Source organism: Macaca thibetana, chromosome 2, assembly GCF_024542745.1.
Source record: "Macaca thibetana thibetana isolate TM-01 chromosome 2, ASM2454274v1, whole genome shotgun sequence".
Lineage (NCBI taxonomy): Eukaryota > Metazoa > Chordata > Mammalia > Primates > Cercopithecidae > Macaca > Macaca thibetana.
The window spans coordinates 2977935-3004399 of record NC_065579.1 but is presented as its reverse complement, the minus strand read 5'-3'; the positions used below and the strand labels follow the sequence as shown (position 1 = coordinate 3004399).

Genomic DNA, 26465 nt, shown 5'->3' with positions numbered 1-26465 from the left:
ACCTTACGGCCAAGAGAGAGTAGCATGACATATTTAAAGTGCTAGCAAAAAAATTTTTTACTCTAGAATAGCATATGAAGCAAAAATAAAAATAAAGATTTTCCCAGACAAACAAAAGTTGATGAATTTCATCAACACCAGACCTGTCCTGCAAGAAATGCTATAGGGAGGTTCTTCACTCTGAAAGGAAAGGAGGTTAACGAGCAAGAAGAAATCATCTGCAGGTGCAAGGTTCACTGGTGACAGTAAGTACAGAGACAAACACGGAACATTATAACACTGTAATTGTGCTGTGTAAACTACTCCTATCTTAAGTATTAATAGAAAGATGAGAAAATAAACCAAAAATAATGAGTATAACTTTTCAACAGAGACAATACAATAATATACACATGAAAACAGTAAAAAAGTTACAAAGTGAGGACACAATGTTAAAGTATTGAGTTTTTATTAGTTTTCTTTTTGTTGGTTTGTTTACACAATCAGTGTTGATTTGTTACCATAAGCTACTGTTTGCAAGCCTCATGGTAACCTCTAATCTACAAACATATAATAAACAAAAAATAAAAAGCAAGAAAATAAAACATATCACCAGAGAAAATCACCTTCATTAAAAGGAAGACACGAAGGAAGAGAAAACCACAAAACAACGAGAGAACAAATAACAATATGGCAAGTGTAAATCCTTACTCATCAGTAATGACATTGAATGTAAATGGACTACACCCTCCAATCAAAAGACAAAGCGTGGCTGAACGGATAAAGAAACAAGACATAATAATCTGTTCTCTTACAAGAGACACATCTCACCTATAAAGACAAAAATAAACTGACAACAAAGGAATGGAAAAAGATACTCCATGCAAATGGAAACCAAAAAGGAACAGAAGCAGCTGTATTTATATCACACAAAACAGACTTCAAGGAAAAAAAAAATTTTAAGAGACAAGGTCATGATAATGATAAATGGTTCAATTCAGCAAAAGAACATAACAAGTGTAATTACATATGTACTAAACACTGGAGCACCAAGATATATAAAGCAAGTATCATTAGAGCTAAAGGGAGAGACGGACCCCAATATAATAACAGCTGGAGACTTCAAAACCCCACTTTCAGCACTGGACAGATCATACAGACAGAAAATTCACAAGGAAACATCAGACTTAATCTGCACTATAGGCCAGGCAGAGTGGCTCACACCTGTAATCCCAGTACTTTGGGAGGCCAAGGCGGGCGGATCATCTGAGGTCAGGAGTTTCAGACCAACCTGGCCAATATGGTGAAACACCATCTCTACTAAAAATACAAGCCAGCTGGGTGTGGTGGCACGTGCCTGTAATTCCAGCACTTTGGGAAGCTGAGGCAGGAGAATCACTTGAACCCAGGAGGCAGAGGTTGCAGTGAGTTGGGATCGTGTCACTGCACTCACTCTAGCTTGGGCAACAGAGTGAGACTCCATCTCAAAAAGAAAAAAGAAAAAGAAAAAAAGAAAAAAAGTCTGCACTATAGACCAAACAGGCCTAATGAGTATCTAAGAACATTTCATTGAAGGAGTGTAGAACACATATTTTTCTTCCCAGCACATGAATCATTCTCAAGGAAAGACCATATGTTAGGTCACAAAACAAGTGGTAAGAAACTCAAAACAAACAAACAAACTTGAAATAATATCAAGGATCTTCTTTAACCACAATGGAATAAAACTGGAAATAATGAGGAATTTTGGAAACTATATAAACACATGGAAATTAAACAATATGCTCCTGAATGACCAGTGGGTGAATGAAGAGATTAGGAAGGAAACCGGGCTGGGTGCAGTTGCTCAGGCCTGTAATCCCCACACTTTGAAAGGCCAAGTCAGGCAGATCACTTGAGGCCAGGAGTTTGAGACCAGTCTGGTCAACATGGTAAAACCCCATGTCTACTAAACAATACAAAAATTAGCCAGGTGTAGTGGCACGTACCTGTAATCTCAGCTACTCAGGAGGCTAAGGCATGAAAATCACTTGAACCCAGGAGGCAGAGGTTGCAGTGAGCAGATATTGCGCCACTGCACTCCAGCCTGGGTGACAGAGCGAGACTCCATCTCAAAAAAAAAGAAACTAAAAAATTTATTGAAGCAAATGATAATGGAAACACAACAAACTGAAGCCTATGTATGGGATACAGTAAAAGCAGTATTAAGAGCAAAGTTTATAGCTAAGAGTGCCTACATCAAAAACAAAAAACCTTCAAATAAACAACCTAATGATGCATCTTAACTAGAAAAGCAAAAGGAAACAAAACCTAAACCTAAAATTAGCAGAAGAAAATAAATAATAAAGACCAGAGCAGAAATAAATGAAACTGAAAAGAAGAAAACAATACAAAAATCAATGAAAAAGTTGGTTTTCAAAAAGAATAAAAAACTGACAAACCTTTAGCCAGACTAAGAAAAAAGAGAGAAGATCCAAGTAAAAAAATCAGAGATGGAAAATGACACATTATAACCCATACTGCAGAAATCTTAAGGATCATTAGAGGCTACTATGAGCAGCTATGCGCCAATAAATTAGAAAACCTATAATAAATGGATACATTCCTAGACACACACAACCTACCAGGATTGAACCACGAAGAAATTCAAAAGCTGAACAGACCAGTAACGAGACCAAAGCTCAAATAAAGTCTTCCAGGCTGTGCCTGGTGGCTCACTCCGGTAATCCCAGCACTTTTGGGAGGCCAAGGTGGGTGGATCACCTGAGGTCAGGAGTTCGAGACCAGTCTGGCCAACATGGCGAAACCCCGTCTCTACTAAAAATACAAAAAAACTAGCCAGGCGTGGTGGCACTTGCCTGTAACCCCAGTTACTCAGGAGGCTGAGGCAAGAGAATCAGTTGAACCTCGGAGACAGAGGTTGCAGTGAGCCAAGATCGCGCCATTGCACTCTAGCCTGGGCAACAAGAGTGAAAAATCCACCTCAAAAAAAAAAAGTCTTCCAGCAAAGAAATACCTGAGACCAGACGGCTTTACTTCAAAATTCTACCAAACATTTAAAGAACATCTAATACCAATCCTACTCAAACTATTCTGAAAAATAGCAAAGGAGGGAATGCTTACAAACTCATTCTATGAGGCCAGTCATTACCTTGATACCAAAATCAGACAGAGATGCATAAAAAATAACCACACACACACACAAAACTACAGGCCAATATCTCTGATGAACATTGATGAAAAAATCCTCGACAAAATATGAGCAAACTCATTAAACAACACATTAAAAGGATTACCAACTGGGATAAAATCCAGGAATGTAAGGATGATTCAACATATGCAAATCAATTTGATACATAGAATTAAAGACAAAAACCATATGATGACTTCACAATTGATGCTGAAAAAGCATTTGATACAAGTCAACATAATAAAAACTCTCAAAAACCTGGGTATAGAAGAAACATACCTCAACATAATCAAGCCCATATGCAATAGATCCAGAACTTGTATAATAGTGAATGGGGGAAAACTGAAAGCCTTTTCTCTAAGATCTGGAAGAAGACAAGGATGCCCACTATCATCACTGTTAATCAACATATTATGGAAGTCCTAAGCTAGAGCAATAAGAGAAGAAAATAAAAAACATCCAAGTTGGCAAGAATAAAGTCAAATTATCCTTGTTTGCAGATGATACGACCTTATATTTGGACTAAAGACTCCACCAAAAAAACTATTACAACTGATAAATTCAGTAAAGCTGCAAGATACAAAATCAACATACAAAAATCAGTAACATTTCCACGGGCCAACAATGAAGAATCTGAAAAAGAAATCAAGGAAGTAATCCCATTTACAATTGCTACAAATAAAATTAAATACTTAGCAATTAACCAAAGAAGTGAAAGATCTCCCCAATTAAAACTATAAAACACTGATGCAGAAAGTCGAAGATACAAAGAAATGGAAAGACATTCTATGTTCATGAACTGGAAGAACTAATATTGTTAAAATGTCCATACTACGCAAAGGAATCTACAGACTCAATGCAATCCCAATCAAAATACCAATGACAGATGAGCACGGTGGCTCACATCTGTAATCCCAGCACTTTGAGAGGCCGAGGCGGGTGGATCATCTGAGGTCGGGAGTTCGAGATCCACCTGACCAACGTGGAGAAACTCCGTCTCTACTAAAAATACAAAATTAGCTGGGCGTGGTAGCGCAAGCCTACAGTCCCAGCTGCTCTGGAGGCTGAGGCAGGAGAATCGCTTGAACCCAGGAGGCGGAGGTTGCAGTGAGCCGAGAAAGTGCCACTGCACTTCAGCCTGGGCAACAAGAGTGAAACTCCATCTCAAAAAAAAAAAAAAAAAAAAAAGAAAGAAAAGAAAAGAAAAGAAAAAGAAAAAATACCAGTGACATTCTTCACAGAAATAGAAAAAGAAATCCTAAAATTTATATGAAACCACACACACACACACACACACACACACACACAGAAGAGCCAAAACTATCCTAAGCAAAAAGAACAAAACTGAAGAAATCACATTACCTCAAATTATACTACAGAGCAATAGTAACCAAAGCAGCATGGCACTGGGATAGAAACAGACACATGGACCAAAGAAACAGAATAGAGAACTCAGAAACAAATCCATACATCTAAAGTGAACTCATTTTCGACGAAGGTGCCAAGAACATACAACAGGGAAAGGGCAGTCTGTTCAGTAAATAAAGCTCAGACAACGCCAATGCAGAAGAACGAAACTAGAGCCCTATCTCTTGCCATATATAAATATCAAATCAAAGTGGATTAAAGACTTTAAGACCTCAAATTATGAAACTGCTAAAAGAAAACATAGGGGGAATTCTCCAGGACATTGGACTGGGTAAAAATTTCTTAATACCCTACAAAAGCACAGGCAACCAAGGCAAAGTGGACAAATGGAATCACATCAAGTTAAAAACCTTCTACACAGCAAAGGAAACAGTCAACAAAGTGAAGAGACAATTCACAAAACAGGAGAAAATATTTGCAATCTACCCCTTTAGCAAGGAATTTATAATAAGAATATTATAAAGTGCTCAAATAACTAGGAAAAAATCTAAGAATCTAATTTAAAATGGGCAACAGATCTGAAAAGACATTTCTCAAAAAAGACATACAAATGGCAAACAAGTATATGAAAAGGTGCCCAACATCAATGATCATCAGCGAAATGCAAATCAAAACTACAATGAGATTATTTCATGTCAGTTAAAATGGCTTTTATCTAAGGCTGGGTGCAATCCCAACACTTCGGGAGGCTGAGGCAGGCAGATCTCCTGAGGTTAGCCAGGCGTGGTGGTGGGCACCTGTAATCCTAGCCACTGGGGAGGCTGAGGCAAGAGAACAACTTGAACATGGAAGGTGAAGGTTGCAGTAAACTTGACATCCTGCCGCTGTGCTCCAGCCTGGGTGACAGAGCAAGACTCTGTCTCAAATAAACAAATAAATAAACGTTTTTATCCAAAAGACAAGCAATAACAAATGTTAGTGAGGATGTGGAGAAAAGGGTACCCTTGTACACTGTTGGTGGGAATGTAAATTAGTACAACTACTATGGAGAACAGTTTGGAGATTCCTGAGAAAACTAAAAATAGAGCTACCATACCATTCAGCAATCCTACTCTTAGGTATATATCCAAAAGAAATCTGTATATCAAAGACATACATGCATTCTCATGTTTACTGTAGCATATTCACAGTAGCCAAGATTTGGAAGCAACTTAAGTGTACATCAACAGACGAATGGTTGCAGAAAATGTGGTACATATACACAATGCAGTACTATTCAGCCATAAAGAATGAGATCCTGTCATTTGCAACAACGTGGATGGAACTAGAGGTCATTATATTAAGTGAAATAAGCCAGGCACAGAAAGACAAACCTCTCATGTTCTCACTTATTTGTGGGAGGTAAAAATTAAAACAATTGAACTCATAGAGAGTAGAATGATGGTTACCAGAGGCTGGGAAGGCTAGGTGGAGGGTGGCGGGACATGGGGGTGGTTAATGGATACAAAATATAGTTAGAACAAAATCTAGTATTTGCTAGCACAACAAGGTGACTATAGTCAAAAATAATTTAACTGCACATTTTAAAATAACAAGGTGTATAATTGGATTGTTTATAACATAAAGGATAAATGCTTGAGGTGTTGGATACCCCATTTACCCTGATATGATTATTATACATTATCAAAATATCCCATATCATATGTCCCCTAAATATATACACCTACTATGCACCCACAAACATTTTAAATAAAAAAATTGTTTTTAATATTGTTTTAAAGAACAAAATTAGCAGGGCATTGTGGCATACACCTACCATCCTGAGGTGGGAGGATTCCCAGAGCCCAGGAGTTCAAGGCTGCAGTGCTATGATCATGGCCCTGCACTCCAGCCTGAGTGACAAAGGGAGACCCTGTCTCTAAAAACACACATTAAGTATTACTCAGCTACCACAGCATGCTCTTCTGATGATTCTCCACGGCACAATCATTCCTGTCCTCTCCAGAATATACAGCAAAGGGCAAGGCTATGGCTTGTGCCACTACAGATTCACTAGATCTTTCGGTTAATCTCATTAGGCCTATAATAGAGAGGCCTAAAATCAATGAAGAGAACTCTTCTTTGCAATCATCATCAGATTGGTCCCAATATGTTAATGAATATTATTTAGTCCTCTCTACTTTCTCTGCCTATAGTAATTTTTTTTTTTTTTTTTTTTTTTTTTTTTTTTGGAGACAGTGTCTCCCTTTGTCACCTAAGCTGGAGTGCAGTGGCGCAATCTTAGCTCACTGCAACCTCCACTTCCTGGGTTCAAGCAATTCTCCTACCTCAGCCTCCTGAGTAGCTGGGATTACAGGTACACGCCACCATACCGAGCTAACTTTTGTATTTTTAGTAGAGATGGGGTTTCACCATGTTGGCCAGACTGGTCTCGAACTCCTGACCTCAAGTGATCTACCCACCCCCTCGGCCTCCCAAAGTGCTGGGATTACAGGTGTGAGCTACCACATCTGGCCCCTCTACCTGTACTAATCTGTTTCTCCAAACCATTTCTTCCTTCCTCTAAGGCAGGGGTTCTCCTCTGGCTTAGGTTTGTATCACAATCACATGGAAAGCTAAAAGAAAATACAAAGACGCAACCGTGTTGAAGAAACACAGGCTGCTTCTGTATTTTTAGGGAGTTGGCTAGATGATTCTGTTATACAAACATTGGTACCAAACTGCTCTACCCAGCGGTTCTCAAATTGGTTGCACATTGAAATAACTTAGGCAACTTTTAAATACACAGATGTTGCAATAATTAGAGACACTGGTGAGACTCCAGAATCAGTATTTTAAAAGCTTGCCAGGTGTGACCGAACATTATCCACATCACCTGCGAGCTGGTCAGAACTACAGAATCTCTAGAACCACCCCATTCTTGTTAGAAATGGAGAATCTGAATCTCCATTTACCAAGATCTCCAGGTGGTTTGTTTACAGGAAACAATCCACTGTTTCTTAAACTGGGCTGCAGACTGGAATGACCTGGGGAGCTTTAAAAATTACTAAAGCCTGCTTATTACAAACAATCTGGTTTTAATTAGCCTGTGTTGCAGCCTGGTTCATCCACCACTACTTTACTGAGAAGAATTCATCAAAGGCAGCTAAACCACTAAGTCACATTCACTAACATTAAAAGGACCACTCTTCAGTGTGTGTCATGGCAGATACAGTCCCCGTAAATGGGAAAAATAAAGGAGAAATCGCCTTTTTGCTTTCCACAATGGTTGAACCAATTTACACTTCCACCAGCAGTGTATAAGCAAGCATTCCCTTTTCTCCACAAGCTTGGCAGCATCTGTTATTTTTTTACTTTTTATTAATACCTATTCTGACTGGTGTGAGATGGAATCTCATTGTGGTTTTGAGTTGCATTTCTCTAATTATTAGTGATACTCAACATTTTTTCATATGCTTCTTGGCTGTATATGCCTTCTTTTGAAAAATGTTCATGTTCTTTGCCCACTTTTTAATTGGGTTGTTTGTTTTTTGCTTGTTCATTTGTTTAAGTTCCTTACAGATTCTGGATATCAGAGCATTGTCGGATGAGTAGTTTGCAAATATTTTCTCCCACTGTAGGCTGTCTGTTTACTCTGTTGACAGTTTCTTTTGCTGTGCACAAGCTCTTTAATTAGGTCACAATTGTCAATTTTTGTTTTTGTTGCAACTGCTTTTGGCATCTTTGTCATGAAATCTTTGCCAGGGCCTATGTCATGAATGGTATTTCCTAGATTTTCTTCCAGGGTTTTTATAGTTTTGGGTTTTTACCACTCGAGTCTTTAATCCATCTTGAGTTGATTTTTGTATACAGTGTAAGGAAGGGGTCCAGTTTCAATCTTCTGTACATGGCTAGCCACTTATCTCAGCAACGTTTACTGAATAGGGAAGTCCTTTCCCTCATGACTTGTTTCTGTCAGCTGTGTTGAAGATCAGATGGTTGTAGGTGTGCGGCCTTATTTCTGGACTCTTTTCTCTGTTCCACTGGTCTATGTGTCTGTTTCTGTTCCAGTACCATGCTGTTTTGGTTACTGTGGCCCTGTAGCATAGTTTGAAGTCTAGGCCAGGTGTGGTGACTCACGCCTGTAATCCCAACACTTTGGGAGGCCAAGGCGGGAGAATCACTTGAGGTCAGGAGTTCGAGACCAGCCTGGGCAACATGGTGAAACTCCGTCTCTACTAAACATACAAAAAATTAGCCAGACCCAGTGGTGGTGTGCACCTGTAATCCCAGCTACCTGGGAGGCTGAGGCAGGAGAATTGCTTGAACCCGGGAGGCCGAGGTTGCAGTGAGCTGAGATTGTGCCATTGCACTCCAGTCTGGGCAGCTAGAGTGAAACTCTGTCTCAAAAAATAAAAAATAAAAAAATAGTTTGAAGTCTGGAATGTGATGCCTCCAGCTCTATTTATTCTTTTTGTTTAGGATTACTTTGGCTATTCAAACTCTTTTTTGGTTCCATATGAATGTTTTTAAAGTGTTTTTTTCTAGTTCTGTGAAGACTATCATTGGTAGTTTGATGGGAATAGCACTGAATCTGGAAATTCCTTTGGGCTGTATGGCCATTTTAACAGTATTGATTCTATCTGTCCATGAGCATTTAATGTTTTTTCATTTGTTTGTGCCATCTCTGATTTCTTTGAGCAATGTTTTGTAATCCTCATTATAGAGATCTTTCACCTCCTTGGTTAGCTGTATTCCTAGGTATTTTGTTCCTTTTGTGGCAACTGTGATCAGGACTGTGTTCCTGAATTGGCTCTCGGGTTGCATGTTGTTGGTGTACAGAAATGCTACTGATTTTTGCATGTTGATTATGTATCCTGAAACTTTGCTGAAGTTGTTTATCAGCCGAAGGTGTTTTGGGGCTGAGACTATAGGGTTTTCTAGATATAGCATCATGTTGTCTGCAAACAGGGATGGTTTTACTCTCTCTCTTCCTATTTGGATGCCCTTTATTTCTTTCTCTTGCCGGATTGCTCTGGCCAGGACTTCCAATACTATGTTGAATAGGAGTGGTGAGAGAGGGCATCCTTGCCTTATGCTGGTTTTCAAGGGGAATGCTCCCAAATTTTTTTTTTTTGAGACAGTATTCCTCTGTCGCCCAAGCTGGAGTGCAGTGGTGCGATCTCGGCTCCCTGCAACCTCCACCTCCCAGGTTCAAGCAATTTTCATGTCTCAGCCTCCCAAGTAGCTGGTTATATAGGTAATACAGGCACACACCACCAAGCCCAGCTAATTTTTATATTTTTAGTAGAGATGGGTTTTTGCCATGGCCAGGCTGGTCTCAAACTCCTGGCCCCAAGTGATCCACCTGCCGTGGCCTTCCAAAGTGCTGAGATTACAGGCATGAGCCACTACGCCCAGCCCAAAATTCTTAATTTTATAATCTTTCAAAAAAACTTACATTGAAACATTTTAAGAATGCAGAAGTACATTCATACAGAAAGATTTGTATGCTGAACCTCTGCAAACACAAAATGAGACAGAAAGTTATTTTCCAAGATTAGTTACAATAATATCAGATCAAGAAGCTAACTACAAGGTTACTCAATGAAGAGCTACAGCCAGAATGCTGCATACAATTGCAGAATTGTGCAATGTACCAGCTTACAGAAAAAAAATGCCAAGAACTTTGTTAATTTACAAAGCAGCACAAGAAACAGAAAAGGTGCCACATTTCGTCAAGAGAATAACATTTTATGGCATGCCAGATAAACACATGCATAATGGCTAATCCTAAATACTCTATCAAAAAGTTTTCATTGCTGAGTGATGCTTCTGCACATTAGTAACTGTGCTCAATAGCAGAAAAAAATATCTGAGGTTGGACACAGCAATTCATGCCTCTGATCTCAGCACTTGGGAGTCCCAGAGAGGATCGCTTTAGCACAAGAGCTCAATAGTGACCTGGGCAACATAGTGAGACCCTGTCTCTAAAAAAAAAAAAAAAAAAAGCCAGACACAATAGCTCACATCTTGTAATCCCAGTACTCTGGGAGGCTGAGGCAAGAACATCAATTGAGTTCAGGAGTTCAAGACTAGCCTGGGCAACACAACAAGACACCCCTCTCTACAAAAAAAAAATTATCCAGGAATGGTGGTACACCTGCAGTCCCACTACTTGGAAGGCTGAGGCAGAAGGATCACCCGAGCCCAGGAGATTGAGGCTGCAGTGAGCTATGATCGTACTACTGCACTCCAGCCTTAGTGACAGAGCAAAATTCTATCTCAAATCAAAATAAATAAATTCTGAACATGGTATCTTGGAAGAGCACTGACTGTTTGCAAACTACCTAAAGAAATGCCTAATGATAAATGGCATGTACCCAGGAGGCGGAGCTTGCAGTGAGCCGAGATGGGACCACCGCACTCCAGCCTGGGCGAGAGAGAGAGACTCCGGCTCAAAAAAAAAAAAAAAAAAAGGCCTAATGATAAAAGTAAAAATGCTGAAGAAAAACTGTGAAACAAAAAAGATATTATGGAAACACTGAATTTTGCATACTGATAGTGTAGCTAACAATGACCGCAAGACGTAAATTTACATTAAGAATTTATTTGGGGCCGGGCGCAGTGGCTCAAGCCTGTAATCCCAGCACTTTGGGAGGCCGAGGCGGGTGGATCACGAGGTCAGGAGATCGAGACCATCCCTGGCTAACATGGTGAAACCCTGTCTCTACTAAAAATACAAAAAACTAGCCGGGCGTGGTGGCGGGCGCCTGTAGTCCCAGCTACTCAGAGGCTGAGGCAGGAGAATGGCGTGAACCCAGGAGGCGGAGCTTGCAGTGAGCCGAGATCGCGCCACTGCACCCCAGCCTGGGCGACACAGCGAGACTCCGTCTCAAAAAAAAAAAAAAAAAAAAGAATTTATTTGGAACCAGGCGCAGTGGCTCACATCTGTAATCCCAGCACTTGGTGATGCGAAGATTGCTTGAGCCCAGAAGTTCATTTAAAAATAAAAATAAATTCATTTGGAAAACTCTGATGATCTAGTAAAACATTTCACAGAGGATCTTTCATATATAAAATCATGCATATAGATATGATACATATTAATCCCAAACTAAATGTTATCAAAATAATAAATCTAAGACTAAACATTTAGTATCATCAAAGAAATACTATGAGAATATCATTATCTTCTATTTCATACAAAAGTGCACTGACTTCCAGAGAACAAATTCTGCTAAACTTTATGAATTAAAAGTAGAATTCAAACAGCTTGGGAGGAATAATTCTCAACTTGCAGATTTGTTTAACACTAGTTATTGACTGTAAAACATGGCTTTACTAACTGGCACCCTGCTATCCGATTAACTTATATGAAGCAGTCCTTAAAATTTTTGACAATTCACATACACTGCCAGGGGCGGTGGCTCACACCTATAATCCCAACACTTTGGGAGGCCAAGGCGGGTGGATCATTTGAGGTCAGGAGTTGGAACCAGCCTGGTCAACATGGTGAAAGTCCATCTCTAGTAAAAGTACAAAAATTAGCCAGGTGTGGTGGCGGGCACCTATAATCCCAGCTACTCAGGAGGCTGAGGCAGAAGAATTGCTTGAGCCCAAGAAGCGGAGGTTGCAGTGAGCAGAGTCACGCCATTGCACTCCAGGACGACAGAGCAAGACTCTGTCTTAAAAAAAAAAAAAAACAAAACCAACAAAGCAAAACAAAACAAAACAAAAAAACATATACTGACAAACTTTATGGATTCAGACTGTGGAAACATGAAGCTGAAAATGAGTCACTAAGTGAGTCAGTGCTATCTTCTGAATTCAAAAAGAGAATCATTAAAAGTAGGTAGAAGGGGGAAGAGGTAGAGCAACTTCTGTGTAAACCTGCAGAAAGGCTTCATTATTTTATTCAAAATCCATCCAGGTCACACACTGTAATCCCAGCACTCTGGGAGGTAGTGATGGGTGGATCACTTGAGGTTAGGAGTTTGAGACCAGCCTGGCCAACTTGTTGACACCCCATCTCTACTAAAAATAAAAAATAAAAAATAAAATTAGCCAGGCATGGTGGCAAGCGCCTGTAGTCTCACCTACTAGGGAGGCTGAGGCACAAGATTCACTTGAACCCGGGAGGCGGAGGTTGCAGTGAGCCGAGATCACGCCACTGCACTCCAGCCTGGGGGCTGAGCAAGACTCCACCTAAAAAACAAAAAATCCAATTTGTCCCAGAAAATATAAGCATTACTTGTGTCAATCAGAGAAAAAGAAGAGCACTTCCATTTTATGAATGATTGCCTCTTTGAAATACAACTTAAGAAGATACAATTATTTAAGTTCTAAAGAAGATACAATTATTTAAGTTCTAATTACATGTGAGAGAGGAGCTCCCGAGAGTCAGAGGAAAAGGGCAAGAAATATTCCTCTGCCTTTTGCTAATATGCCTATATAGGCAGTTTCTCATCATTAACAATGACCAATAATTTGACAGGATCATCAATTTTAAATCTTGACCAGGAATTGCTTGAAAGTATTTCATGCAGAAAACCTCCTTTTTTTTTTTTTGAGATGGAGTCTCGCTCTGTCGCCCAGGCTGGAGTGCAGTGGCGCCATCTCAGCTCACTGCAAGCTCCGCCTCCCGGGCTCAGGTCATTCTCCGGGCTCAGGTCATTCTCCCGTCTCAGCCTCCCGTAAAAGACCTTTATTAAAAAGTTATGTTTATTGAAGCAAGCTCAATCCTTTTTTTTTTTTTTTTTTCTTTCTTGAGACGGAGTCTCGCTCTGTGGCCCAGGCTGGAGTGCAGTGGCCGGATCTCAGCTCACTGCAAGCTCCGCCTCCCGGGTTCACTCCATTCTCCTGCCTCAGCCTCCGAGTACCTGGGACTACAGGCGCCCGCCACCGTGCCCGGTTAATTTTTGTATTTTTAGTAGAGATGGGGTTTCACCGTGTTAGCCAGGATGGTCTCGATCTCCTGACCTCGTGATCCACCCGCCTCGGCCTCCCAAAGTGCTGGAATTACAAGCGTGAGCCACCACGCCCGGCCTCAATCCTATTTTTTTAAAACATCTGGACCAGGCATGGTGGCTCACTCGTGTAATCCCAGCACTCTGGGAGGCCGAGGTGGGCAGATCACCTTGAGGTCAGGAGTTAGAGACCAGCTTGGCCAACATGGTAAAACCCCTTCTCTACTAAAACTACAACAATTAGCTGGGCCTGGAAGCAGGCACCTGTAATCCTAGCTACTTGGAAAGGTGATGCAGGAGAATCGCTTCAACCCGGGAGGCAGAGGTTGCAGAGAGCTAAGATCGCACCACAGCATTCCAGCCTCGGTGACAGAGTAAGACACTGTCTCAAAAAATAAAAAATAAATAAATAAAAATAAAACATCTGGAAGTGTTATACACATTCAGTACACAATATCTTCCCTAACACCGTGTTTTCTAAAAATATAACTTCATTAAAAAGAAACTTAAAATTTTTTCACCCTGATAGGTGCCCTTATCTCCCCATGAAGTTTTCTCCAGTGTTCCATACAAACATGACTAACATTTTCAATCTGTGCCATGAGATGACAGGAGTTGGGAAACACTGAAACTACCCTGTTCTCACTGTCTAAAACCATTTGTTGAGTAAGTGTACAGCTCTAAATTGAAAAATCAAATGTACAAAAAAAAAATACTGGCCAGGCACAATGACTCACACCTGTAATTCCAGCACTTTGGGAAGCCGAGGCAGGACGATCACTTCAGCCCAGGAGTTTGAGACCAGCCTGGACAATATAGCAAGACCCCATCTCTACAAAAAAATTAAAAAATTAGCTGAGCATGGTGGTGAATGCCTGTCGTCCCAGCTACTCAGAAGGCTGAGGCAGGAGAATCACTTAAGCCCAGGAATTCGAGGCTGCAGTGAGTTATGATCACACTAACTGCCTGGGCAAAAAAGCAAGACCCCATCTCAAAAATGACTGACAGACAGACAGATAGCAAAAAGAATCATACATGTTCATAGAATTTATGTACTAAATCAACTTTAAAGCTGCATTCAGCAAAGATAATAATCAAATAAATATTCCAAGTTCCTTATACCAACAGCAAGTTAGAATCCAAAAATGTCATCAATGGAATCACCAAAATCTCTTAAATTCTAGGAAAATAAGCCACTCTTCAAACAAATTCTAATATCTAGTAAAAAGTAGCATACATGACCTGCTCTGAAAAAGTCATGTGTGTTCACGTCTTATAAAAACATATGCGTTAAGGCCAAGCGCAGTGGCTCACACCTGTAATCCTAGCACTTCGGGAGGCCAAGGTGGGCCGATCACTTGAGGTCAGAAGTTCGAGACCAGCCTGGCCAACATGGTGAAACCCCATCTCTACTGAAAATATAAACGCTAGCTGGGTGTGGTGGTGGGCACCTGTAATCCCAGCTACTTGGGAGGCTGATGTGTAAGAATCGCTTGAACCTGGGAGGCGGAGGTTGCAGTGAGCCAAGATCATGTACTCCACTCTGGGCAACAGAGCAAGACTCCGTCTCAAAAAAGAAACATATATATATTGCGATAAAACAAAAGAATTTTAAACATAATACTCCTGAGGAAAGAGAATCACTTGAACCTGGAAGATGGAGGTTGCAGTGAGCCAAGATCGTGCCACTGCACTCCAGCCTGGGAGAGACAGCGAGACTCCATTTCACAAAAACAACAACAACAACAAAAACATATGAGTTAAAGAGAAACCTAGGATATTCTCATTCTAAAAGGAATAAGAAGAGTTCTATCCATTTTTACAGATAAATAAATAAATTACATGATCATCTAAATGATTTATTGTATTAAATGACCGGACAATCTAACTCCAACATATGTTTAATCTTTATTTGGCTAATAACACAAATGGTTTTATTACTTTCAAACGTTTATTTAAGCCCACAAAGTTCGTAAATGACACCTCTGAAATATCCAGACTTTTATCCTTACACAAACTGATATATCAAAGCCCAATTGTTATGAGCTCTGCTAGAGAATCTAATGCAGGTTACACTATTTATTATGTTTCAGAAAGCAGTTTTCCTTAATCATCCTTTATACTGGGATGCTATGCAATTAGAATTCCAGAGAATGCTTTAAAAAAAAAAAAAAAAAAAGGCATTTTATATAACTAGGCTTTTCCTGCATTCTAACAAATGGCTCTGAGAACAAATTTAAATCTTATAATAAATTTTTAATAATGAAAAGTCATCTAGTAAATCCCCTTCATTTTATAGAAGAAGAATGTAAATCTTTTTTTTTTTTTTTTTTTTTTTGGAGACATGGTCTCACTGTGTTTCAGGCTGCAGTACAGTGGTGCGATCATAGCTCACTGTGACCCCAACTTCCCAGGCTCAAGTGATCCTCACACCTCAGCCTCCTGAGTAGCTGGGACTACAGACGTAAGCCACCACACCCAGCTAATTTTTCTATTTCTTGTAGACACCAAGTTTCGCCATGTTGCCCAGACTGGTCTCTAATGGGGCTCGAGCAATCAAACCACCTCAGCCTCCCAAAGTGCTGGGATTACAGGTATGAGCCCCCACGCCCAGCCTACAGAGGAGGAATGTGAATCTCAGGAAAATTAAATGACTTCCCTAGAATGAGAATTATGTAACTACCGGGAGTGTAACAGCAAACAAGGTAAGTGTTATCCCTAGCCATAGTCTAATTAAAGTGAAGTATAACCGGGCTATGATGAGGGAAGAACTTTTGCCACAAATATAGGAATTCTAGTTCAAGTGACACAAGTCATTCCTACTGAAAGAAATTTAAAGTATTGGTTACAAAACAACAAAAAGGCCAGATAGAATAGATGGTATATTAACTATAAAAAGAAGAAAATTAAAAGAAAGTAAACCAAGGACTCACAATTTCATTTTTATATCTATTAAAAGGAAAATTTCTGAGATGCTGTCAAAAAGAATAAAAGAATAAAATACACAGTGGACTTCTGGGTATAGTGTTAGACAAAAAGTTCTTCTTGTATAGAAACATGTATGTAAACACAAACAAGCTGACCAACATGCAGCCTTCAGACCTCCAGGCAGACGGACAAAGAGTGATTTTTTCTTAGTATACAAATTATCTTTTTAAAGCAACGAGTTTTATAGTCAACAGAGAGTATGAGGTTTCTCAAGTATAAGGAATAGCCAAAAAAAAAAAAAGAGGGAGGAAGGAAGGGAGGAAGGGAGGCGGAGGAAGGGAGGAAGCAAGAAGAGAGAAAGAAAAGTGAGAAAAGTGGAATCTGCACAGGTTTCAGGAGTGTAGGTGCACACTAAGATTAAGAGCACTGGTATTAAAAAGACCAATCTCGGCTGGGTGCAATGGCTGACGCCTGTAATTCCAGCACTTTGGGAGGCCAAGGCAGGCGGATCACAAGGTCAAGAGATCGAGACCATCCTGGCCAACATGTTGAAACCCCAACTCTACTAAAAATACAAAAAATTAGCTGGGCATGGTGGCGGGCGCCTGTAGTCCCAGCTACTCCAGAGGCTGAGACAGAAGAATCCCTTGAACCCAGGAGGCAGAGGTTGCCGTGAGCCGAGATTGCGCCGCTGCACTCCAGCCTGTCAACAGAGCGAGACTCCGTCTCAAAACAAAACAAAACAAAACAAAGACCAATCTCTATTCCTCCAAAGGAAACAATACATATATACCTTGCTTCAAGGCCAGGTGCAGTGGCTCACGCCTGTAATCCCAACACTTTGGAAGGCCAAGGCGGGTGGATCACTTTAGGCCAGGAGTTTGAGACTAGCCTGGCCAACATGCCAAAACCCCGTCTCTACTAAAAGTACAAAAATTAGCCAGGCACGGTGGTGCATGCCTATCGTCCCAGCAACTTGGGAGGCTGAAGCACGAGAATCACCTGAACTCGGGAGGCGGAGGCTGCATCGAGCCGAGATCGCCTGGGAGACACAGCCAGACTCTGTCTCAAAAAAAAAAAAAATTATTTGCCAAAAGTTTATCTTAATCATAACTTTTCACATATAAAACCGTAACAAAGAGCAAGGTATTATTATATAAAGAAACAGCGTAAGATTTACTGCTTTAAGGAGAGGAGTATTTCAAAGGATAATAAATTATAGAGAAAACATTTAGTCTATTATGTCAATTTAAAGTCAATCACTTATATCAACAGGAAAAAAAAACTTTCTTACTAAATTACATTTGGTTTAAAGAGAAATCAAATATACCAAACACTGCCATCTAAATTCAACAGAAGGCAAAAAGAAAACTATTATGTGGTCAAATGGTGTCAAATACTAGAGCTAAAATCATAAAACTCTTAGAAGAAAACGTAAGGGTAAATTTTTATGACCTTGAATTTGGCAATGAATTCCCTCACACATAACACCAAAAACACAAACAATAAAAGACAGAGTAGAGAAACTGAACTTCAGACTTCATCAAAACTAAAAACTTTTGTGTGTCAAAGGATATTTTCATGAAAGTAAAAAAGAAAACCTACAAAATGAGAGAAAATATTTGTATAATATATACTGGTAAGGGTTTAATATCCAAACTATGTAAAACAAGTATAAGTCAACAACAACAATAACAAAAAAGCCCAATTAAATAACTGACAAAGGGACTGGGTGCAGTGGCTCACACCTGTAATCCCAGTGCTTTGGAGGCTGAGGCAGGAGGATGAGTTGAGCCCAGGATTTGAGGACTAGCCTGGGCAAAAGAACAAGACCTCATCTCTACCAAAAAAAAAAAAAAATTAGCCTGGCATGGTGGCACACGCCTGTAGTCCTAGCTAACTCGGAGGGTACAGCAGGAGGATCACTTAAGCCTAGGAGTTCCAGGCTGTAGTGAGGTATGACTGTGCCACTGTACTCCAGTCTGGGTGACGGAGTGAGACCCTATTTCTAAATAAATAAAGGACTTCAATAAACAACAATGCTAACAATGATAGAAGATACACAAGAAACCAGTAAGCACATAAAAGATACTCAACTGCATGAGTCATTAGAGAAATGCAAATCAAAACTACAGTGAGATACCACTTCACACCTACTAGGATGGTTATAATTTTTTTTTAAAAAATTGAAAATAACAAGTGATGATAACAATGCGGAGAACTTGGAACACTCAAACACTACTGGTGGAAATGTAAAATGGTACCGTCTCTGTAGAAAACAGTTTGGCAGTTTCTCAAAAAGTTAAACATAGAATTACCACATGACCCAGTAATTCTACACCTAGGTACATGCCCAAAAGAACTGAAAACAGTCACTCAAGCAGATACTTGTACATGTCAATATTGGTATAGCTAAAATTTGAACTGCAATTAAAATAAACGTTGTCATATTACTTCATCCTAAATATGCTAACCAACAAAAAAATTAAGAAAATCAAATTAAGAACCAAAAACAAGCAGATTTTATGAAGATTATAAGTATTGATATTCTTAGTACAGACAGCGACTAATAAATTTTAAAGCACTGATTAAATAATTATACAACAGCCATATCAATTAAGCTTTTTTAAAAATGTAAGAAACATACAGCTTATAAGCTGTGATTTTTGCAGTAAACTTTCATAAACTTTGTAAAGGAATTTTGTACATTCCCAAAGTAATATATATCCCTCATTCTTGAAGGATAAATGTCCACAAATCTTAAATGCACATATAAATAGCTCAAAGAATATAGCACTCTTTAATATTGGTCATTGTTTAGATAAAGGGGATATATTGGTAAGTATCTAAAAAGAAATAGCTACATTTAAAATGACTTTTGCTTCTTTATTCTTAAATACATGCTTAAAAATTTTTAAAACCACAACTTAAACAGAAAAAAAATTAACTTTTGGGGGTATGTCCTTCAATGATATTAAGTTCACTATATTAGAATGGAAAATAATACTCTTATTCTCTTCTTTCACACGCACACACACTCACACACAAATACACACACAGTGTACGTTTTAGATTCACCCAACTAAAAAGCTGATGACAAATCAAAGCCATGTAATTCACTTTTAGTCATTTCATAAAATATTGCGACTCAAGAAAAATACTAAAATGTTAATACGGTCATAGTTAACACCTACTTACTGACACTTACTGTGTGAAAATTTATCATTTCTTGAAGACTGTCGGAAAACTTGGTCAAACTTGTCTATGAGAAAGAAATCAAAAGAAAACCAAATCATTTAAGAGCCATTTAAATAGGTCACAAAAATGTGACCTCAGCATTTCTGACAGATCAAGTTACACTGTAAACAGTAACATTTATTTCCAGGGACAATCTCACTACCTCACAGGTACACTCTGCAGAGGTCAAGTCTACATGTGGTAACAAATAAAACCCTAAAAATGTGAAAGAATTAGTACTGCCCCTTCAATAGTATTATGCTACCAATAGAAATGGCAAATATAAACCTAAGGTAAAACTGTTTTGAGTGTATCAAGATGACCCATGTAGGCATCTAGGATCAAATAATCATCAAACTACAATCATTTCTTCACCAGTTATTATTTCTCATGAAAGAAATATAACACCACACAGCATACCAAGGGATCTAAGGTAACCCGGCATAAGCTGGCTAACCAGTACCTATACAGCCGCCATACATAGAGTTAGACACTACACTCAGGTTAAGGCCCTCTGCGTGCCCCTATAAGCAGCTACTAGGAGGCATGATCTTGATCTTCCTGCTCAGGCCCTCTGACAGGTGCTTCAGCTCACCTAGCAGCAAGTAAACTTAGTAAACTAAACAAAATAATAAGAAACTAGGTGAGAAGAGCCATGCTAGATAATGCGCAATGCAAATAAACCATCAACTTCTATCGTAGAAAACAGAATTATACAAGACAGCACCAAGGGGTGATGGCTTTTCTACTTCTAAGTATCACCATAACTAAATAAGGTAGACGAATGCACAATTCCTTAATGTCTTATTGCTTTTTTTTTTCATTTTTAACTGTAATTTCAGTAATACTAACCTCCACTACAGCATCGTTACTAGAATACTGAGCCAGGTCTCGAATCCCATTCATGAACTGTTTATTTGCAACACAAAAGGCTTTTCCAGTGTCAATCATTGCAATACAAAGCTTCACAAGCTGAAAAAGAAAAAAATATTCATCAGGTTGAAGATAATTTTACAAATTACTTAGCTGAACAAGTGCAGGCAGTAACTATATGAGGTGACCTAGTTAAGTTCAATTTGTTTCATCAATAAACTCAAAACAGACTAATTGAAAAGTATTCTTTTTTCCTTTGGCTTATAAAGTAAATCCATAGCAGAGTTGTACCAAAGAAGTTGACCTTTTAGGATCCAGAGGTTGTGTGATAACAATAACAAAAGTATGTTGGAGGAAAGGTAAGTAAACTAGTATGATAGCTTACTGATCATTTCAACGTTAGTCTATTAAAGCAGATGTCTAAAGTGATTGATCAACCATGTACTCAAAAAAAAAAATTTCTCTAATACCCATTGTTCCAGGCATCGTCTACGCCTTCGTACTGGGCTCTTCTCTTTCTTTCATCTTTCTCTTTCTCTCTCCCCTCCTTCTTTTCATTCCCTTTATCCCTCCATCTCCCTATTCTTCCATTCCTTCTTTCCTTCTTTCTCTTCTTTCTTTCAGGCACAGAACTTTTTTTTTTTTTTTACCAAAATCTTGGGTAAATGTCAAATATTAAAAAACAGATGAAAGTGAAACTGTTGTAGAGAAAGGAGAGAAAAGTACTGAGGGGATGGAGAGGGGGGTCACCAAGAAGAGGAAAAAGAGCCAAGAAAAACTTTAGAAAACCCCTGAAGGATCTCAAGAGTATAAATCAAAACTGCTGCCCTAAGACCTAGGGGAACAGAAATTGAAAGCATAATCTCTGCTCTCAAAAACTCTAATTCTATAATTCTAACAAGTAGATAAATTCTATAGAGCACAAACACAACTACTATGACAAAACTATGCATGAAAGAAAAAAGGAAGAACATCTAACCAGGGCTGTGGGGACCAGGGCAAGATTCCTAGAAAAGGCAACAGAAGATATTGCTATACTCTTACGGGCTTTTGATTTATCAGTGTGCATCCAAGAGGGGAGGTATAAAATATGTAGCATTTCCCAAAAAGAATTCGTGTGAGAGGAAGCATTATTATATGATCAACGTTCCACAAAACCCACTGTGAGAAATGCTGGCACAGATGTCTTTTAAATCGTTTGCTATTTACAATATAAAATAAAATGTCTTGCCAGAAAAACTGATTCTAAAGTTCATATGGAGTAACCGCTATGCAAGAAGAGCAAAAAAAAAATATTTGAAGAAGAGTAATAAGGTAGGAACATTAGTACAATATGATATTAAAATATATTATAAAAGGAAACTAAATAAAAGACTGGTAGTAAATGCAAATAGACAAACTGATAATGTAAGAGAATACACAGTCAAAAAAAACAGATACAAATATGCCATATTTGATTAAAGTAATATTCCAGCCAGTGGGGGAAAAGTTATCTGATAAATGATATTAGGGACACTGGATAGTCAACTGAAGGCAATAAAAAAAGAAATTAAATTGTATTACAGACCCCCAAGTTAATTACAGATAAAGATTTAAACATAAAAACAAAATCAGAAATCAAAGAGAAAACAGAAGCTTTTTCTTTTTTTTTCAATAATCTCAAAGTGGGAAGTCTGAGAAGGATGCAAAGCTCAAATACTATGGAAAAAAAAAACAAACTGATCGATCCAATTATATAAGACATTCCTATAAGGAAAAAACAAACACAGTCAAAAAAAATAACATAGGAAAACAATATTAAGATAAATCACAAAGGACAAATTTCCCTACCATAAGAAAGGGTATATAAATTATTTTGAAAATCCAACTATTCACTAGAAAAAATGGGTAACATACATGCAGAGATAATTATCCCCCCCAAAAAAAGAAACACATGTGTCTTAAACGCATGAAAAGATATTCATTCTCACTCATAATAAAAGAAAGAGAAATTACTTTTTTTTTTTTTTAACTAACGGCAAAGATCAAAAAGTTTGATAGCATGCTGTTTTAAAGAGGGTAGGTATGGGGAAATAGTCACTCTCACGCACCCTTGTTGGTAGGAGTGTAAATTGGTACAATATCTACAGAAGGCAGTTTAGCAAGAGCTATCAAAATTTAAAACACACATACCTTCTAACTTCGCAATTTCACTTTTTAAAATGTATTATACAACTATATTTTACAGATAGCCATATGACCCATGTAAAGTTATTCACTGCAGTCACAGTAAAATATTGGTAGCAAGCTAAGTGTCCGTCAGTGGACAGCTAAATAAATTAGGATATATCCATTCAAGGTAATACAATTCAACCATTTTTTTTTTTAATGAGACAGCTCTATAATAACAAATAACATCCATGATATATTAAGAGAAAAATCAAAATGTAGAACAGTGCTAAAATTTTTGTTGAAATGGGGACAGTCATTTGTACTGAAGAGTACAAATACTTTTATATGCGTAGAAAATTTTGTGAAAAGGCCAGGCACAGTGGTTCACACCTGTAATCCCAGAACTCTGGGAGGCCAAGGTGGGCAGATCACTCGAGGTCAGGAGTTCAAGACCAGCCTGGCCAACATGGCAAAACCCCATCTCTACTAAAAATACAAAAATTAGCCAGGCATGGTGGTGCGCACCTGTAGTCCCAGCTAGGCGGGAGGCTGAGGCAGGAGAATTGCCTGAACCCAGGAGGTGCAGTGAGCTGAGATCATGCCACTGTACTCCAGTCTCGGTGACAGAGCAAGGCTATCTCAAAAAAAAAAAAAAAGAGAATTGTGCAAGGGCACAAGAGAAACTAGTTCAGTGCATTCTTCTAGGAAAGAGATTAGAAAATGACTGATTTTCACTGGGTACGCACTTTTTTACCTTCAAATTGTGTACTACACAGGTCGTATTATGCAACAAATTAAATTAAAAAATAATCAAAAGTTTCCATAAAAACAAAGAGAGACAGGTTAATAGTAAAACATATGGTAAAAAACATAGGGTTCTCAGCTAAGTCTGCTTAGGTTCAACCTACTGTTAAACATCTAAGTGAGCCTGAATGACATTAACCTCAACAAACTTCCATTTCTTCTTCTGTATCATACGTAACAATGGTACCAAACCATATACGGTTACTAAAAAAAAAAGAGTAAGATAATGCACATAAAGATTCTTAGCACAGGCTCATGCCTGTTAAGCCTAACACTTTGGGAGGCCAAGATGGGAGGATCTCTCGAGGCCAGGCATTTGAGACCAGCCTGGTCAACATGGCAAGACCCTATCTCTGTCTTTAAGAGAAAAAAAAAAAGATTCTCAGCACAAACTGCTACTGGCACATGGTAATTATTCAATAGAGATTTGTGCTTCCTTGTCAGAGGGGGAGGTTTTCTTATTGTTGCTTGCTTTTGTTTTGTTTTACTAAGAAACAAGCTTATTTAAAAAATAAATAAATAAACTTTATCAATTTAAGGTAGAGGTGGCAGAGAAGGGAAAGGAGAGAGATGCTAAAGCGAAGTCCTGAGGAGGTAGGCAGCTTGCAAATGCATAGAAAAAGGGCTACTTTTATCATTCAAAGAAGCAGAAAAACTAAAATGGTAAGAACAGAGCCTGTTAAACTTCTAGATTAGGACCAAGAAATAGGCATTTCCCACCAAGCAGAAGAAGAGACAAGGTCATCTGCTAAGAATGAAGAACAATGTGGCAAATCTTGAGGTCTTGAAGAGCCACTAACAGTAACAAGAAAGGAACCTGACTGGGTTTGGGGGAAACTGCTTTATATCAAGAATTCCAGGAATGTGTAGCACCATCAGTTGGTTTCACCAAACAGTTGTGTAACTTCCCCTGTAGGGTTTTGTAGGCCAGATATGGGACAAATAATATAGATGGTTAGACTTAAAATAGTGGAGAATTCTGCAGAGTAGGTGTTACGGAAGGGACATGAAAGTCTCTGAAGAGAAATAATGATGTAATAAAATTAAGAGTACTCTGAAAGGGATCACAGCAGCATTATTCACAACAGCCAAAAAAAGAGAAACAACTCAAATGTCCATCAACTGATGAACAGAGAAACAAAATGAGGTACATCCATGCAATGATGCATTATCCGGCTATAACAACAAAGAACTGATGATATATGCTATAACACGGATGAATCTTAAAAACGTTATGCTAAGAGAAAGGAGCTAGTCACATAAGACCAAATATTGTATTATTCCATTTATTTGAAATGTTCAGAAAAGGCACCATGCCAGGGACAGAAAGTAGATTCTGTTGCCAGAAGATAGAGGGAGAGGAGAATTGGGAGTGAATGCTAATAGATATAGGGTTTCTTTCTGGGGTGAAAAATATTTTGGAATTAGATAGTGGTGATGGTTGTACAACACTGGGACTATACTAAAAACCATGAATCACACACTTTGAAACAGTGGATTTTATGTTAGGTTAATTTTATCTCAACTTTAATTACAAAAAAAGAGGAATACATTGAAGTGTATTTAAAAACTATCTGAGCAGCCATAAAAAAGAATGAGTTCATGTCCTTTGCAGACACATGGATGAAGCTGGAAACCATCATTCTCAGCAAACTAACACAGGAACAGAAAACCAAACACCGCATGTTCTCACTCATAAGTAGGAGTTGAACAATGAGAACACATGGACACAGGGAGGGGAACATCGCACAGCGGGGTCTTTCGGGGGTGCAGCAAGGGGAGGGAGAGCATTAGGACAAATGCATGCAGGACTTAAAACCTAGATGATGGGTTGATAGGTGCAGCAAACCACCATGGCACATATATACCTGTGTTACAAACCTGCACATTCTGCACATGTATCCCAGAACTTAAAGTAAAATTAAAAAAAAAAAAAGTGATCTGAAATATCACAAGTGGATAGTGACAGACCAGAGATAGGGCTGAAGAACAGAAGCAGTAATGAGGCTGAGAACTGGAAGGACTGGAGACTCAAGTCAGAAAGTAGGATACCAGTATTTCAGATTTCAAAGATTAGAACCCTAGGTGATGAGGCACAGAACATAGCCATGAAATAGGTATCAGAAGTAGAACAGTGGTCACTATCACAGCAGTTACAGAGGAAAGGAAATTGTCATACAGCAGAACAACATATACACTGCGGCTATCCAGGAGGAAGGATGGACTTGGCAATGAAGAGGGAGGGAGGCAGAAAGAGAGAAGACTGAGATTTTGCCAGCTGTCAAAATACTTGATAACGCTGATAAATGAGATAATAACTGAATAAACCTACAAAGAGTCTAAGATTTTTACCTACAACAAGATTAAATGTCAAGTCCATCTAAACTATCAAACTAATATCCCTAATTCATTCAACAACTTTTTACTAAGCAATTACTATGTCATAGACACTTTGCCAGATGATAGGAATACAAACAACTTATCTGCTGACTATCTTTGAGTAACATACTCTCCGATTCTTGTTTTTTCATGTGCAAATTAGGGTATCCACTTTGCAATATTGCTATAATGGTAAGAAATAATATAAGTAAAACATAGGACTACTTTGCATACACTAAGTATACAAAACAAATAAGGGTTTTTTCTTTTTCTTTGGAAACGGGGTCTTGCTCCGTCACCCAGGCTGGAGTGCAGTGGCACACGCACGCACGCACGCACGCACGCCACCACGCCAGGGGTACCATACCCAGCCGATTTTTGTATTTTTAGTAGAGTCAGGATTTCACCATATTAGCCAGGCTGATCTCGAACTCCTGACCTCAAGTACTTCGCCTGCCTCGGCCTCCCAAAGTGCTGGGATTCCAGGTGTGAGCCACCACTCCGGGCCAGTTTTTTTCCTTTCTAAGGACAGTCTGTCTTCAAGGAGCTAACAGTCTGTTGAAGAGACAGCATCATTGTTTACTTAGAATTTACCACATGCCAAGAAC

The 26465-nt window shown here is 38.9% G+C and overlaps 1 protein-coding gene across 11 annotated transcripts in view; it reads right to left on the bottom strand.

Annotated features, from left to right (window-relative positions):
- The window catches only part of ACAP2 (ArfGAP with coiled-coil, ankyrin repeat and PH domains 2), a 179449-nt gene that overhangs the window by 89221 nt on the left and 63763 nt on the right, over window positions 1-26465 (bottom strand). For 9 of the 11 annotated variants that reach the window (XR_007723273.1, XM_050779140.1, XM_050779143.1 and 6 more), the window contains 2 exons: window positions 20503-20622; window positions 19622-19675 (listed from right to left, as the gene is read on the bottom strand). Coding sequence is in view for 9 of the 11 variants with exons in the window: in XM_050779140.1 (XP_050635097.1) it covers window positions 19622-19675; window positions 20503-20622 (174 nt within the window). In the remaining 2 variants the exon portion in view is untranslated. Of the gene's footprint in view, window positions 1-19621; window positions 19676-20502; window positions 20623-26296; window positions 26413-26465 lie in introns of those variants that run through there. The other 2 variants (XM_050779148.1, XM_050779150.1) reach the window with 2 other exon arrangements.